Source organism: Sarcophilus harrisii, chromosome 2 (genome assembly GCF_902635505.1).
Source record: "Sarcophilus harrisii chromosome 2, mSarHar1.11, whole genome shotgun sequence".
Taxonomy (NCBI): domain Eukaryota; kingdom Metazoa; phylum Chordata; class Mammalia; order Dasyuromorphia; family Dasyuridae; genus Sarcophilus; species Sarcophilus harrisii.
Genome location: NC_045427.1, coordinates 485,173,789 through 485,186,591, shown reverse-complemented (window position 1 = coordinate 485,186,591; position 12,803 = coordinate 485,173,789). Strand labels below are relative to the sequence as shown.

Below are 12,803 nucleotides of genomic sequence, written 5' to 3'. Positions count from 1 at the left end.
TCCCTTGGACAAAAGCAGTAGTTTCCCAAATAGTTTCCCTGACTTTTTTCTTATTCTGTTGGAATTGTAAGCAAGTTTAGAGGTCACTAAGTCTATCCCATTCATTTGATGTAAGATGAAGCTGATCTCCAGAGAGATGAAACGATAGACCCAAATTCATATAACTAGTAAGTGGCAGATGTGGGTCTCAACACTGATATTCTAACTGTCCTCCTGCTGTCTTGCACATTTTATCAGAGTAAAATGTGGGCAGATCTGATCATGTTCCTACTTTCCTATTTTTTCTTCCTGTATCCCCACACACTCCAAAATGTTCAGTTGTCCCCTCTTGCCTGCCAAATACTCCTCAGCCTCCACAATTGGAACCCTCCCTATATTTTCAACCTTATTTCCCACATACTCTTTCTTTGTTTCACTCGATTCAATTAAACAAGCTTTTCTAAATAGGCACTGGTTAAATGACATTGCAGCAGGAGTGTCCCAAAACTAAGCAGGGATCAGTTGTAAAGAATTCATGACCCTGGGATGTAACAGCTTTGGTCAAGGCATTCCCATGTCTCACATACCTGTAGTGGAGACAATGCAAACCTAATTCACTTATAAGACAAAAGAATTGATATATTGTTCATTAGAGAACTCTTCTAGCTCTATGATATAGAATTAATTAAAATTGTCAGCTCACTTGGTTGGAAAGTCTTTCCAGAATAACAATCTTAATAACCCAGAATAGCAAATGAGGTTTCTAAATGACTGAAATGATTGCCCTATGACTGTTAAAATGATTTGAATCTTCGTCCCCTTTGTTTATAAAGATTACTGCATTTTGGAGGGCATGATGAGGATTCGCTTTCATAATGAAGAAAATTGGCGACAGTGTCTGGACTTCGTGGAGCAGTGCAAGGTAGTGACTCCAGAGAGCCTTTCTCATTTTTGAGAATTCTTAAAGGAGCCGCCTTCTTAGGGTATTGTGACATTTGTCAACATTAATGCAAATAAAGAAAGATAAGATGTGATCAAATGAAGATAAAACAACTCAGAAGGGTAATATAACATAACATATACCTGGTAAAATAAAAGATTCACTGAAGGCTAACTAAACCAAATCTGGACCACCCCAAAAAGCTAAATACCATCAGAATGATTGCAGCTGGCTATAACCATGGGACAACTTGAAAAATTAAAGAGTCTCCTTTTTTTTCCCCCAAGGCAATTTGTTAAGGGACTTGTTCGAAGTCACACAGCTAGGAAGTGTTAAGTGTCTAAGGTCAGATTTGAACTTGGGTCCTCCTGACTTCAGGGCTGGTGTTTTAGCCACTGTACCACCTAGCTGCCCCATGGGTTTGTCTTTTTTTTTTTTTTTTTGGTAATTTGAATAAAAGTCTTGTAAGACATAAAGAGGTTAAAACAAGTGATGTTTCCTGTTGGCTCAACCAAAGTGGTGAGTTGTTGTTTTTAAATAATGTTACTATATGAATAAAATTAGGATAGGGAATTCCCAGGTGAGTAGATTCCCTTTACAGGTGCAGTTAAACACCATCTCATCAATTTGCCTAGAACATGGAGAGATTAAGAAAATTGTCCAGATTTACACAGGCATTCTAATTGAGATAGTACCTTCCTTTCTTAAGGCCAGTTCTCCGACTATTAATGCTATGCTGCCTCTCATTTTAATAACAGTTGAGTTAAAAGGACAATGTACAACTCTAGGCAATGGGACAATTTGGAGTTGACAATAAATGCCAACAGCGACAATTGCTATCCTGGAAGAAATGTTTAATTAGTAGGAAACAGGTTGGATTGCTGAATTTGTCATTCTTTCACAGTGGGAGTTCCTCTTCTCTTGACCTTAATTTTCCCATTTGTAAAAGAGTGCAGTGGGAGTTTTTGCGGTGGCGTGGATAAACAGACAGCCTTGGAATCACTAATTCCTAGATGCAATTCTTACCTGTGATACATGTTGGCTAAATGATATTAAATCGCTTAACCCCTCAGTGTCCCAGGAAATATTCTGAGACAGTGAGAGGCAGAGTACATTTTACGTGCTTTGGGAAAGGGAGTTGCCTCATTTGTGTGAGAAATTATTTCTCCTTTATATTAATAACTTTGTATTAATAATAACTTTATATTAATAACAATAATAATTATTTTATTAAAACCAAGGCTTTTCTCCTTTTCTACTTCCGCATCTAGAAATCAAAACAGTGTGAGAAATATTTCTAAACCACTTAGCCAGCCAGAATGACTGAGATCTGATCAAAGATAGTAAAATAACCCTAAGTTGAAGCTAATGGGTGCATTCATGCTCACTGTGATCAGACAGGTCTGGGAAAATGTTGATTCTCTCTCTTGTCAGATAGATGATATGGAAATTGATTAGTTTCCTTGACCAAAATTTGGGTGATCCAAGTCACATATCCCAAGACCTTTGCTGAAATATAGCCCCATCTCTCACTGTAATATTCATTGTTTTATTAATTATTAACCAATTGGAGTTGATTGCTACCTTCAGGCATACCAGCTCTTAGATCAAGGGCATATAAAATATGAGCCCACCATGAGAAGTCATTGATCTAAGAGAGAGCCAACAAAATGGCCATGTTTTTATTAACATGCTGGCCTTATTAATAGAATGAGTGAATTGCCCAGAAATTATGTGTCTTGGAACTTTTTTTTTAATGCCACATTTGGAGTATATCTTACATGGAGGTTCCCATGATGGTAGTCACCTAGGATTAAACAAAATACAAGGCTAGTCATATATACAAGAATCTGGTATCACGGAATGCTGGAGAGCAACAATATTTTTTAGAACAAATATGGCAGAGCTAGAGGGGACAATAGAGGCCACACTGATCGCCTCATTTCACAGATAAAAAAGTTAGTCAACTGAAGGAAAATTGGAATTGTCCAAGGATAACCAGCTAGTTTGTGGCATAAGAAGACTAGAACTTGGGTCTACTTCTAGGCCAATGTTCTAGGGCATTTATGCATTGACTATTATACTATCTATCTATTTTTGATTGGAGTCTTTGCCTCTGATTTTGAACAAGTCATTTCTAAATGCTGCAGCTAACATACTATGATTATAAATTGCAAAAAAAATGTGCCTACCTACATTAATAGAGGGAATTTCTTCATCTGGGATTCCTAGTACCAATGAAATTAGAGGTCCAAATCTTATCCCAATTGATAAATATGCACCAATTTATGTATGTGTAGGTGTGTATTGGTACATGTTTAACAACTGACTGTCCAAGAAAAAATATGCACAGCACACTTTTACATTTAATTTACACTAACATTTTCTCCAGAACTTTCCCAAGTTTAGGTAATCAACAAAACAATAAATCAGGTCCTGATTTTTTAATATGTATCAATTTCCAAAGTGTAAATGTTCCTTCCCACTGCCAAGTCACCAGTCGGCAAGCTGACTCCAACACATCCCTGAATATGTGTACAACATGTCCTTGGGTATGTATGAACAGTATTCCCAGAAAAGCACAGATGTAAAGCATGGAGGAAAGAAAAGAGAATAAAGTGTTTCTTATAATTTTGGTACATTATCCAAAGGGTAGAAGACACATTTCCCTTTTATCCCATGTACTTATCCTTCTAAGTTTTCTTAGGAAGAAGTAGTTGGTATTCTGTTTTATTAAATGTTTGTTATACTTACAATGTCATTGACTTAACTTTGGTCTTTTTCTTTAGAACCAACTACTGAAGTGGAAAGTTTTCTCATTAGAAGAAATAGAATATTCCGTGAATCACTCCTTCCTCCACATAATTGGAAACCTCCAGAATCAGGTGGAAAATGAACTGGAAATGATGAGTGTAAGTCTCTGAAAAGCTCTTTTCCATGAATTAGGAAAAGTGGTCTCACTTCTCCTTGACCCGGAAATTCTGGAATTTGGCTATAATATTCCTGGGAGTTTTCATTTTGGGATCTCTTTCAGGAGGTAATAGGTGGATTCTTTCAATTTTTATTTTACCCTTTGGTTCTAGAATATCAGGACAGTTTTCCTTGATAATTTCTTGAAAGATGATATCCAGGCTCTTTTTTGAATCATAACTTTCAGGCAGATGAACAATTTTTAAATTATCTCTCCTGGTTCTGTTTTCCAGGTCAGTTGTTTTTCCAATGAGATATTTTACATTTTTTCCCTCTATTTTTTCATCTTTTGTTTTACTTTATTATATCTTGATTTCTTATAAAGCCATTAGCTTCCATTTGCTTCATTCTAATTTTTAAGGCATTCTTTTCCCCAGTGAGTTTTTGTATCTTCTTTCCCATTTGATCAATTTTGCTTTTTAAGGCATTCTTTTCCTCATTAGCCTTTTGTACTTCCTTTTGCACCACTCTCAATTCTTTTCCTAATTTTTCCTCTGTCTCTCTTAGTTTTCAAAATTCCTTTTGAGCTCTTCTGTGGCCTGAATTTAATTCTTTTTTTTTTTTTTTTTTTGGAGGCATTGGATGTAGGAACTTTGACTTTGTTTTCATCTTTTGAATATGTGTTTTGATCTTCCTTGTCACCATTATAACTTTTTATGGTCAGAAACCTTTTTTGTTGTCTGCTTATTTTCCTAACCTATTTTTAAACTTTTTGGTAAAGTAGTATTGTTTCCAGGGTGGGAGGTACACTGTCCCAAGTTTCAGGGGTTTTGTGCATTTATTTCCAGAGATCCTTCCAAGGACCTCACCACAAATACTCTTTCTTGCCCTGGAACTGTTAGGAGTATTCTTGTCCCACTATAGATGTAAGATCTAGTGTGCTAAAGCAACAGATTCCTGCTTTGCCCCTGGGGCCAGGACTGTGCTGGCAGCTTATGCTTGAACTGAGAAATGAACTCCCACCTCATTGCCACAGATGCTCTCCATTGGCCTTCCAAGTCTTCCCTGGTGTTCCCAGACCAAGAGGTCCTGAAGCCAGCAGCATCACCTCTGATTCAGAGGTCCTGTCGTGCTGATGCTGGGACTTGGCTGGCGCCAGGACAGAGCTGGTATCTACACTGGTATTGTGTGTTGGCCTCCCACCCTGGTTCCAGAAACCTTTTCTGCTGACCTTCCAAGTCTGAGAAGTTTGGAAGTCACCAGTACTGCCTCTGATTCAGAAGTCCTGCTTTTCTGATGCTTGGGCCAGGGCAGGGGCTGCACTGACATGGTCTGCAGCAGGACTGCACATTGGACTCCCAGCCTGATGTTACAGAACTTTTCTACTGTAATAGCAAGTAATAGCAAATTTGTGGGATGACTTTTGCTATTCTCAGCAATACAATGACCCAAGACTACTTAGAAGGATAATGATGAGAAATGATGCTATTCATAAGAACTGATTGGATCTGCATACAAGTTGAAGCATACTTTTTAAAAATTTTGTTTTTCTTGAAGGTTTTTCCTTCATTGGAGGGGGAGGAGATCTATGTCACTGACCACCTGGCCCCACCCAGCCTTCTTCCTTAAAGGGTATAAAGCAGTGGCTATTATGTTCCTTCACTTTGGGATAGATTTACTGCCTTTCAGTAAATTCAGTAAAAATGCTTTATTTTTAAACCTTGGTTATTGTTCTGGGAATATCATTTCCCAGAACTGAAATGGGAGTCTTATAAGCACATTCATTAATTTACAGAAAATATTTATTGGCCGTCTGTACAGGGTGAAATACCATGGAACATGTACTAGATCAAAGGAGTTAAGTTCACATGCCAGATATTATCAGATATTTCATTATGTGACTTTGGCTGAAACCTCTCTGGGTAATCTTTCTCACCTCTTGAATAAGGCGGTGGTGTTATGGTTTAGTAATTTTCAACTCTTTATGACCCCATTTGGGGTTTTCTTGACAAAGATACTGGAGTAGTTTTCCATTTTCTTCTCCAGCTCAATTTACAGATGAGAAAACTGAAACAAACAGGATTAAGTGACTTGCTCAAGGTCACACAGAGCTAGTAAGTGTCTGAGACTTGATTTGAACTCAGGAAGATGAGTCTTCCTTGATGGTCAGGCCTTGCATTTTTTTTATCCATTGCACCACTTAACTGTCCCCTAAAGTATCTTAAAATTTCTGATCATTCTTTTCAACAGTGAGATGATTCAGGCCAATTCCAATAGACTTGGGATGGAGAGAGCCATCTGCATCCAGAGAGAGAACTATGGAGACCGAATGTAGATCGCAACATAATATTTTCAACTTTACTGTTGTTTGCTTTTTGTTTTCTCACTTTTTTACTTTTTGATCTGACTTTTCTTTTGTAGCATGATAAATGTGGAAATATGTATAGAAGAATTCTACATGTTTAACATATAGTAGATTACTTTTTGTCTAGGGGAGGAATGAGGAAAGGGAAGGAGAAAAATTGGAACACAAGGTTTTGCAAGAGTGAATGTTGAAAACTATCTTTGCATATAATTTGAAAATAAAAAGCTATTAAAAAAAATTCTGATCATTGTAATGTTACTATGATCATGAAGAAAATACACTGAAAATTAAATCATGATCTCAAATTGTTTTCAGTGTATTTGGGGACTATAAGATTTATATGCACTAAGAGTATTGAAATGACTTGACAGAATGAGAATGCCAAATGTGTGTTATAGAAAATATTACATAAATTTAGAAGAATGAGTAAAAAAAGAACTTCCTGTGTTCCTGTGGTAAATACTAGGGATACAAATATAAAGAAGCAAGACAGTTCCTACCCTTGAGAAACTTACATTCTCTTTTTTTTTTTTCTGAGGCATTAGGGGTTAAGCAACTTGCCCAGGGTCACACAGCTGGGAAGTGTTAAGTGTCTGAGGCCAAATTTGAGCATAGGTCCTCCTGACTTCAGGGCTGATGCTCTAGCCACTGCACCTCCTACCTGCCCCAAGAAATTTACATTCTAATAAAAAGAGATAATACAATTAAGGGAAGAGTGACCAAGGAGAAATGATTTAGACAGTAAAGTCAGAGAGAATGTTGATTGGGGTACTAGAACAATTGATTGAGATATCCTTTTCAGGAATAGCAGCACTGAATTGATTGAGCTAGAGTTGGAAAGTTGTGAGAGAAAGAATCATTTATTTAGTGCTAGAAGATATTTTAGAAGTCATTGATTCATTTTACAAATAAGGAAATAGAGGCTATGGTCCTTATTGGATTCAATCGACTCAGATAAATGAAGAAGGTGGAGGGTAGGAGTGTACTTTTATTTTTTTTTTTTTAAATAACTTTTTATTGACAGAACCTATGCCAGGGTAATTTTTTACAACATTATCCCTTGCACTCACTTCTGTTCCGATTTTTCCCCTCCCTCCCTCCGCCCTCTCCCCAAAGATGGCAAGCAGTCCTATACATGTTAAATAGATTACAGTAGATCTTGGATACAATATATGTGTGCAGAACTGAACAGTTCTCTTGTTGCTCAGGGAGAATTGGATTTAGAAGGTATAAATAACCTGGGAAGAAGAACAAAAATGCAAGCAGTTTACATTCATTTCCTAGTGTTCTTTCTTTGGGTGTAGCTGCTTCTGTCCATCAATTGAAACTAAGTTAGATCTTGTCTTTGTTGAAGAAATCCACTTCCTTCAGAATACATCCTCATACAGTATCGCTGTTGAGGTGTATAATGATTTCCTGGTTCTGCTCATTTCGCTCAGCATCAGTTCATGTAGGTCTCGCCAATCCTCTCTGTATTCGTCCTGCTGGTCATTTCTTACAGAACAATAATATTCCATAACATTCATATACCACAATTTACTCAACCATTCTCCAATTGATGGGCATCCATTCATTTTCTAGCTTCTGGCCACTACAAACAGGGCTGCCACAAACATTTTGGCACATACAGGTCCCTTTCCCTTTTTTAGTATAGGAGTGTACTTCTAGAAGAAAAAGGCATAAACAAAAGTACATTACAAGAGGGTACAGGTGCTTTTAAGGGACAGTGAAAAGACCTCCTAGGGTCTCTATTTTTTAGATGTTAACCCATGCAGTGTTTGAGAGGCCTTTTGTAGAGCTTGTTAGGGACAGCATCTTTCAGAGCCAAGAGCTCCAGTTAGAGTGAATGAGTCAATGAATTACACTAAAACTTGCCTCGGCCCGCGAGGCAGTGTGTGTGGACCCTGGAAGAAAAGAGATAAGGGCAAGAGAGAGGGGACGTGCAGGAGGACAAGCAAGACAAATCAATCTGATCAAACCTCATTTTAATGGGTGCAATAGTACAGATATATATAGCAGTAGGAAAGGAGGCAAGGTTGTGCAAACACAGTACAGGGTGGGGGTCCTAGACAAAGGGTTGGTTTCCCGCCCAAGGATGAGCTGCTCAGGTGTCTCTGGTCATAGGAAGCTCTATGATGTGATTAGGGGATGCCTAGATATCTGCCTATTCAAAGTTAGGGCAGTGCTTGGTCATGTAGGATGTGATTAGGAGATTCCTATTCAGGAAGTCTTTGGTATGATGTGATTAGGAGATTCCTATTCAAGGTTAGGAATATGGCCTTATGTAGCTGTAGATTAGTGCCGGCTCCCCACAAAAACTTCTATTGGTAAATCTAATTTTTTTCTGACAACCGTTGTTCTCTTCCTGTAAGATTGACCAGCATTAGATTTACATAAGCCAACACAAGTAGATGTATGAGGCAGCTGATCAAGTCCTTTGTTATATTGCCTATTTTTGCCTAGCTACTTTATTTTGTGGTTACTAGTGATGAGGTCCTGAATGCTAAGGGTGGTAGGCAGAGAGCAACTGAAGCATTATAAAAATTGTTCCCTGGGGCAGGCAGGAAAAAGACTGATAATTGAGAGCAATTTATTTCCAGGCTCTCACCCTTTGAAGGATCAGAAATCTAAGTTATGTCAAATCCCTGAGGCTAAATTTTCTATATAAAACAACTTATGGCCCACAACTTTACTACTGCCTTCCTTTGGGTCAGTCCACCATGCCTCCTATTGTCTTTTTCTTTCCCCTTCTCCCATTCCACATGGTATCTGCCCTAAGTCTACTATGCTTCCCAATCCCACTTTTCCTCCTTATAACTAACTAACTCTTTTAGGATTTGACCTGCCAGATAAGGGCATTCCCCAGCCTCATGGGGTGTTTCCTTTCTTCTGGTGAATGGCAAGTTCTATTAGGAACTTGCCCTTTCCATCATTAATTATTAAGACCCCTTTCTATGCTCTCCCAACTCTTTATTTCTTATTCACCATTCCTGTTATCTATTGTATCCCCTCATTTTGCCTATAACCTCTTTCCCTAAATAAAGCTACCTTTTGCCAAAGACAATGGCTATTCACATGACTGAACCCCAACTTTCGTGCCTGCCATCATCTGGTGCCTAAATAACATCTGGTGCTACATCAGCCACACCACTAATATAATATTAGACAGCCAGCTGATGCCATAGGTAGAGTGCAGGTCCTGGAGACAGGAAGACTTTGAGTCTTCACCTGAGACATTACCTAGCTGTATGACCCTGGGCAAGTCATTTATCCACTTATTCCTCATTTGTAAAATGGGAGTAATTATAGCACCTACTGGACAGTGGTTTGGAGAATAAAATGAGGTAACATTTACAAAGCACTGGCCAAACTTTGAAAGGTCTCTATTAATGCTGACTATAATTACTGCCTATCTCAGATACTAAGATTTTCAGAGAACAAACACTGTTTTGCCTGGCAAGTCAAGGAGTAAAGAAATGGGTGGATGATCTCTATCTTTCCTCTCAGTAAGCAATCAGATAATAGATTCTCTGTATTTTGTTTCTCTAGACATCCCTCGAGGAGGCAGCTAAACAGGCAGAGGTACAGATTGAAGATCTATTCAAGTATTTACAGAACACTCTTCACCTTTGGGAAGTCCATCAGAACCACCTGATCCAGGAAGAAATAAATCTTGAAAAGAAAATAGAGCAGAATCGCTATAAACACAGTTATGAGACTGAGGTAAAACAAAAATATTATATAGAGAGGGTATATTGTGGTTTAACCAAACTTGGGCAGGATAAGAACAATTCACTTTGGTGGATTCATGGTCTCACTAGTGAGTGATCACAACTCACTCATGCTTTTCTTTTCTGCAGTTCTGCACTATATCTTTCCATACATCTCCCATTTTGTATTTGAGGCACTGAGTGGTAGATAGAGAGCCAGTCTTCACATCAGGAAGACAGGGTTCAAGGCTCACCCCTGCAAATTCAATAACTTCCCAGTGTCTCAATCAGCAATTTAAAGCAGTAAATTGCATTGTAGATGCAGGTCCAGAATGTGTCAAGGTAGTTTTTTTTATTAGAAGTTCTCCATGGGGGCAGCAGATAGCACCAATAAGCAAAGTAGGCTGAGCACCCAACTTACTTGGAGACCTGTGGAGGGAATAATGCCCTCTGAAAGTCCATTTTTCTTGCAGATCTCTTGTCTCAAAGAAGTGGGTTTCCTTTAGAGTTTTGCCTGCCAAGAATGATAGCTGTATTTTCATTATATTTTATTATTATTGTCAGGGGGGAATACCCTACCTCTCTTAGATAGGTTTTGAGAATCAAATGAGATATGTGTAAAGCATTGAGCAGAGATCCTGGCAAATAGTAAATACTTAATAAATGCATGTTCTCTCCCTACAGAAAAGGAAGCCAAGCTTATCTATTCATCCCTCTGTCTCAATCTGCCATTCTCCACATTGTGATTTATATCTAGGAGTATCTGAATCCCAAATTCTTATGTCACGCTTAAGCAGTATGATATTGCTCTTCTAGTTTGTCTTAAGAACTTCAAGCTCCCCAGATCAGTTCCCCATAACCAAACGTTTTGTTTCTCTGGAATTAGGAAAGATGTGTTCAATAATCCCTGTCCTCAAGGAGGATAATGGGGAAGATGACATACAAACAAACATATACAAAGCAAGCAATATACAGGAAGCTTAGGAAATTAGCAGAGGGAAGACACTGACAGTAAGAGGGGTTAGAAAAGGTTTCCTGTAGAAGGTAAGATTTTGGTTGGAACTTAAAAGGAAGTAAAAGAGGTCAGTAGAGTAGAAGAAGCAAATAAGGTTTTTTAGTAGGTAAATGAGATCATTTAAGAGTAGCTGATTCAGAACAGAGAAGCTAGCACACTTGACTAACTGAAAAAAAAGAAGCAATTTAATTAGGACACATTCATGGGTACAATGTCTTCCCCTTGAGCTGACTGCCATCACTTCAGAAATGCAGGTTCCTCGTCTCACTAGTGCTAATCTTAAGTGGAGTCCAAATCTTGTAAAAAGGTTTCCTCATAACTTATCTTTCAGAAGTTGTTACTTTTAAATACACTTTGGATACTTTTGCTTCTTTTCTTTCTGCTTTGGATTCAAGATCTATCACTGATGATGATGATGATGATAACTAGTATTTATATTACCCTTTTAGCTTGCAAAGTGTTTTCAATCAATCAGTTAATTAATATTAAACTCCTACTATGTGCCAGGCATTGTGCTGAGGATATAAAGAGGCCAAAAATAATCCCTGTTCTCAAGGAGGATAATGGGGAAGATGACATACAAACAAACATATACAAAGCAAGCAATATACAGGAAGCTTAGGAAATTAGCAGAGGGAAGACACTGACAGTAAGAGGGGTTAGAAAAGGTTTCCTGTAGAAGGTAAGATTTTGGTTGGAACTTAAAAGGAAGTAAAAGAGCTCAGTAGAGGAGAAGAAGGAAAGTATGCCTGGCATAGGGGATAGCTAGAGAAAAAGTTCAAAAGCCAAGTGATGGAGTGTCTTGTTAGTAGAACAACCAGTGGGCCAGTGTTACTGAAAAGTATGTGTTAGGTAATGAAGTTTAAGAAGATTGGAAAAGAAGAAGAAAATTAGGTTATGAAGGGCTTTGAATGCCAAACAACATTTTCTAGTATGTTAAGATGTTTGGTCCTCAAACCAACCCTGGATAAATGTACTATTTCCATTTTATGGATAAGGAAACTGAAGCTCAGAAGGCTTAAGTGATTTACTCAGAGTCACATAGCTGTTAGATATTAAAACTCAGGTGTTATCAGTCTATCTATATGATCTTTCAAGAAATTATCAAAGAAAACTGCCCTGATATCCTGGAACCAGAGGGCAAAACAGGCATTGAAAGAATCTATTAATCACCTCAGGAAAGAGATTCCAAAATAAAAACTCCCAAGGAACATTATAGCCAAATTACAGAACTATCAGGTCAAGGACAAAAAAAAAAAAAAAAATACTGCAAGTAACCAGAAAGAAACAATTCAAATATTGGGGAACCACAATCAGGATTACATAGGATTTAGGATCTACTACATTAAATGGCCAAAGGTCATGGATCATGATAATCTGGAAGGCAAAGCATCTAGGACTACAACCAAGAATCACTTACCTGGAGAAATTAAGTATAATACTTCAAAGGAAAAAATGATTATTGAATGAAATATGAAATCTTTTATAATGAGAAGGTCAGAATTGAACAAAAAATTTGATCTCCAATATCAAGAGCCAAGAGAAGCTTAAAAAGGAAAACAGGGAAAGAAAATATAAGGGATTAAATGGAGCTAAACTGTTTATATCCCTCATGGGGAGATGATACTTGTACTTCTTAAAAATTATATCACTAATAATACTGCTAGAACATAGAAATTATGGATATAAGGTGAAGTTGAGGGAATGACCTAAAAATTAACAAAGAGGAGTACACTGGTTGCAGAAGGAAGGGAAAAGTAGAATGGAGTAAATTATTTCCATGAAAAAGTGTGAAAAAACCTATTATGGTAGATGGAAAGAGTGGAAATGGCATCAGTTGAACTTTACTTTTATCAGTATTGGCTCAAAGAGGGAATAATATAC

The 12,803-nt window shown here is 37.7% G+C and overlaps 1 protein-coding gene across 2 annotated transcripts in view; it reads left to right on the top strand.

Moving 5' to 3' along the window:
• CCDC180 (coiled-coil domain containing 180) overlaps nt 1–12,803 on the top strand; it is a 123,244-nt gene that overhangs the window by 42,893 nt on the left and 67,548 nt on the right. For both annotated transcript variants that reach the window (XM_031954908.1, XM_031954907.1), the window contains 3 exons: nt 813–901; nt 3,709–3,831; nt 9,744–9,917. In XM_031954908.1, the coding sequence (XP_031810768.1) occupies nt 813–901; nt 3,709–3,831; nt 9,744–9,917 (386 nt within the window). The remainder of the gene's footprint in view (nt 1–812; nt 902–3,708; nt 3,832–9,743; nt 9,918–12,803) is intronic.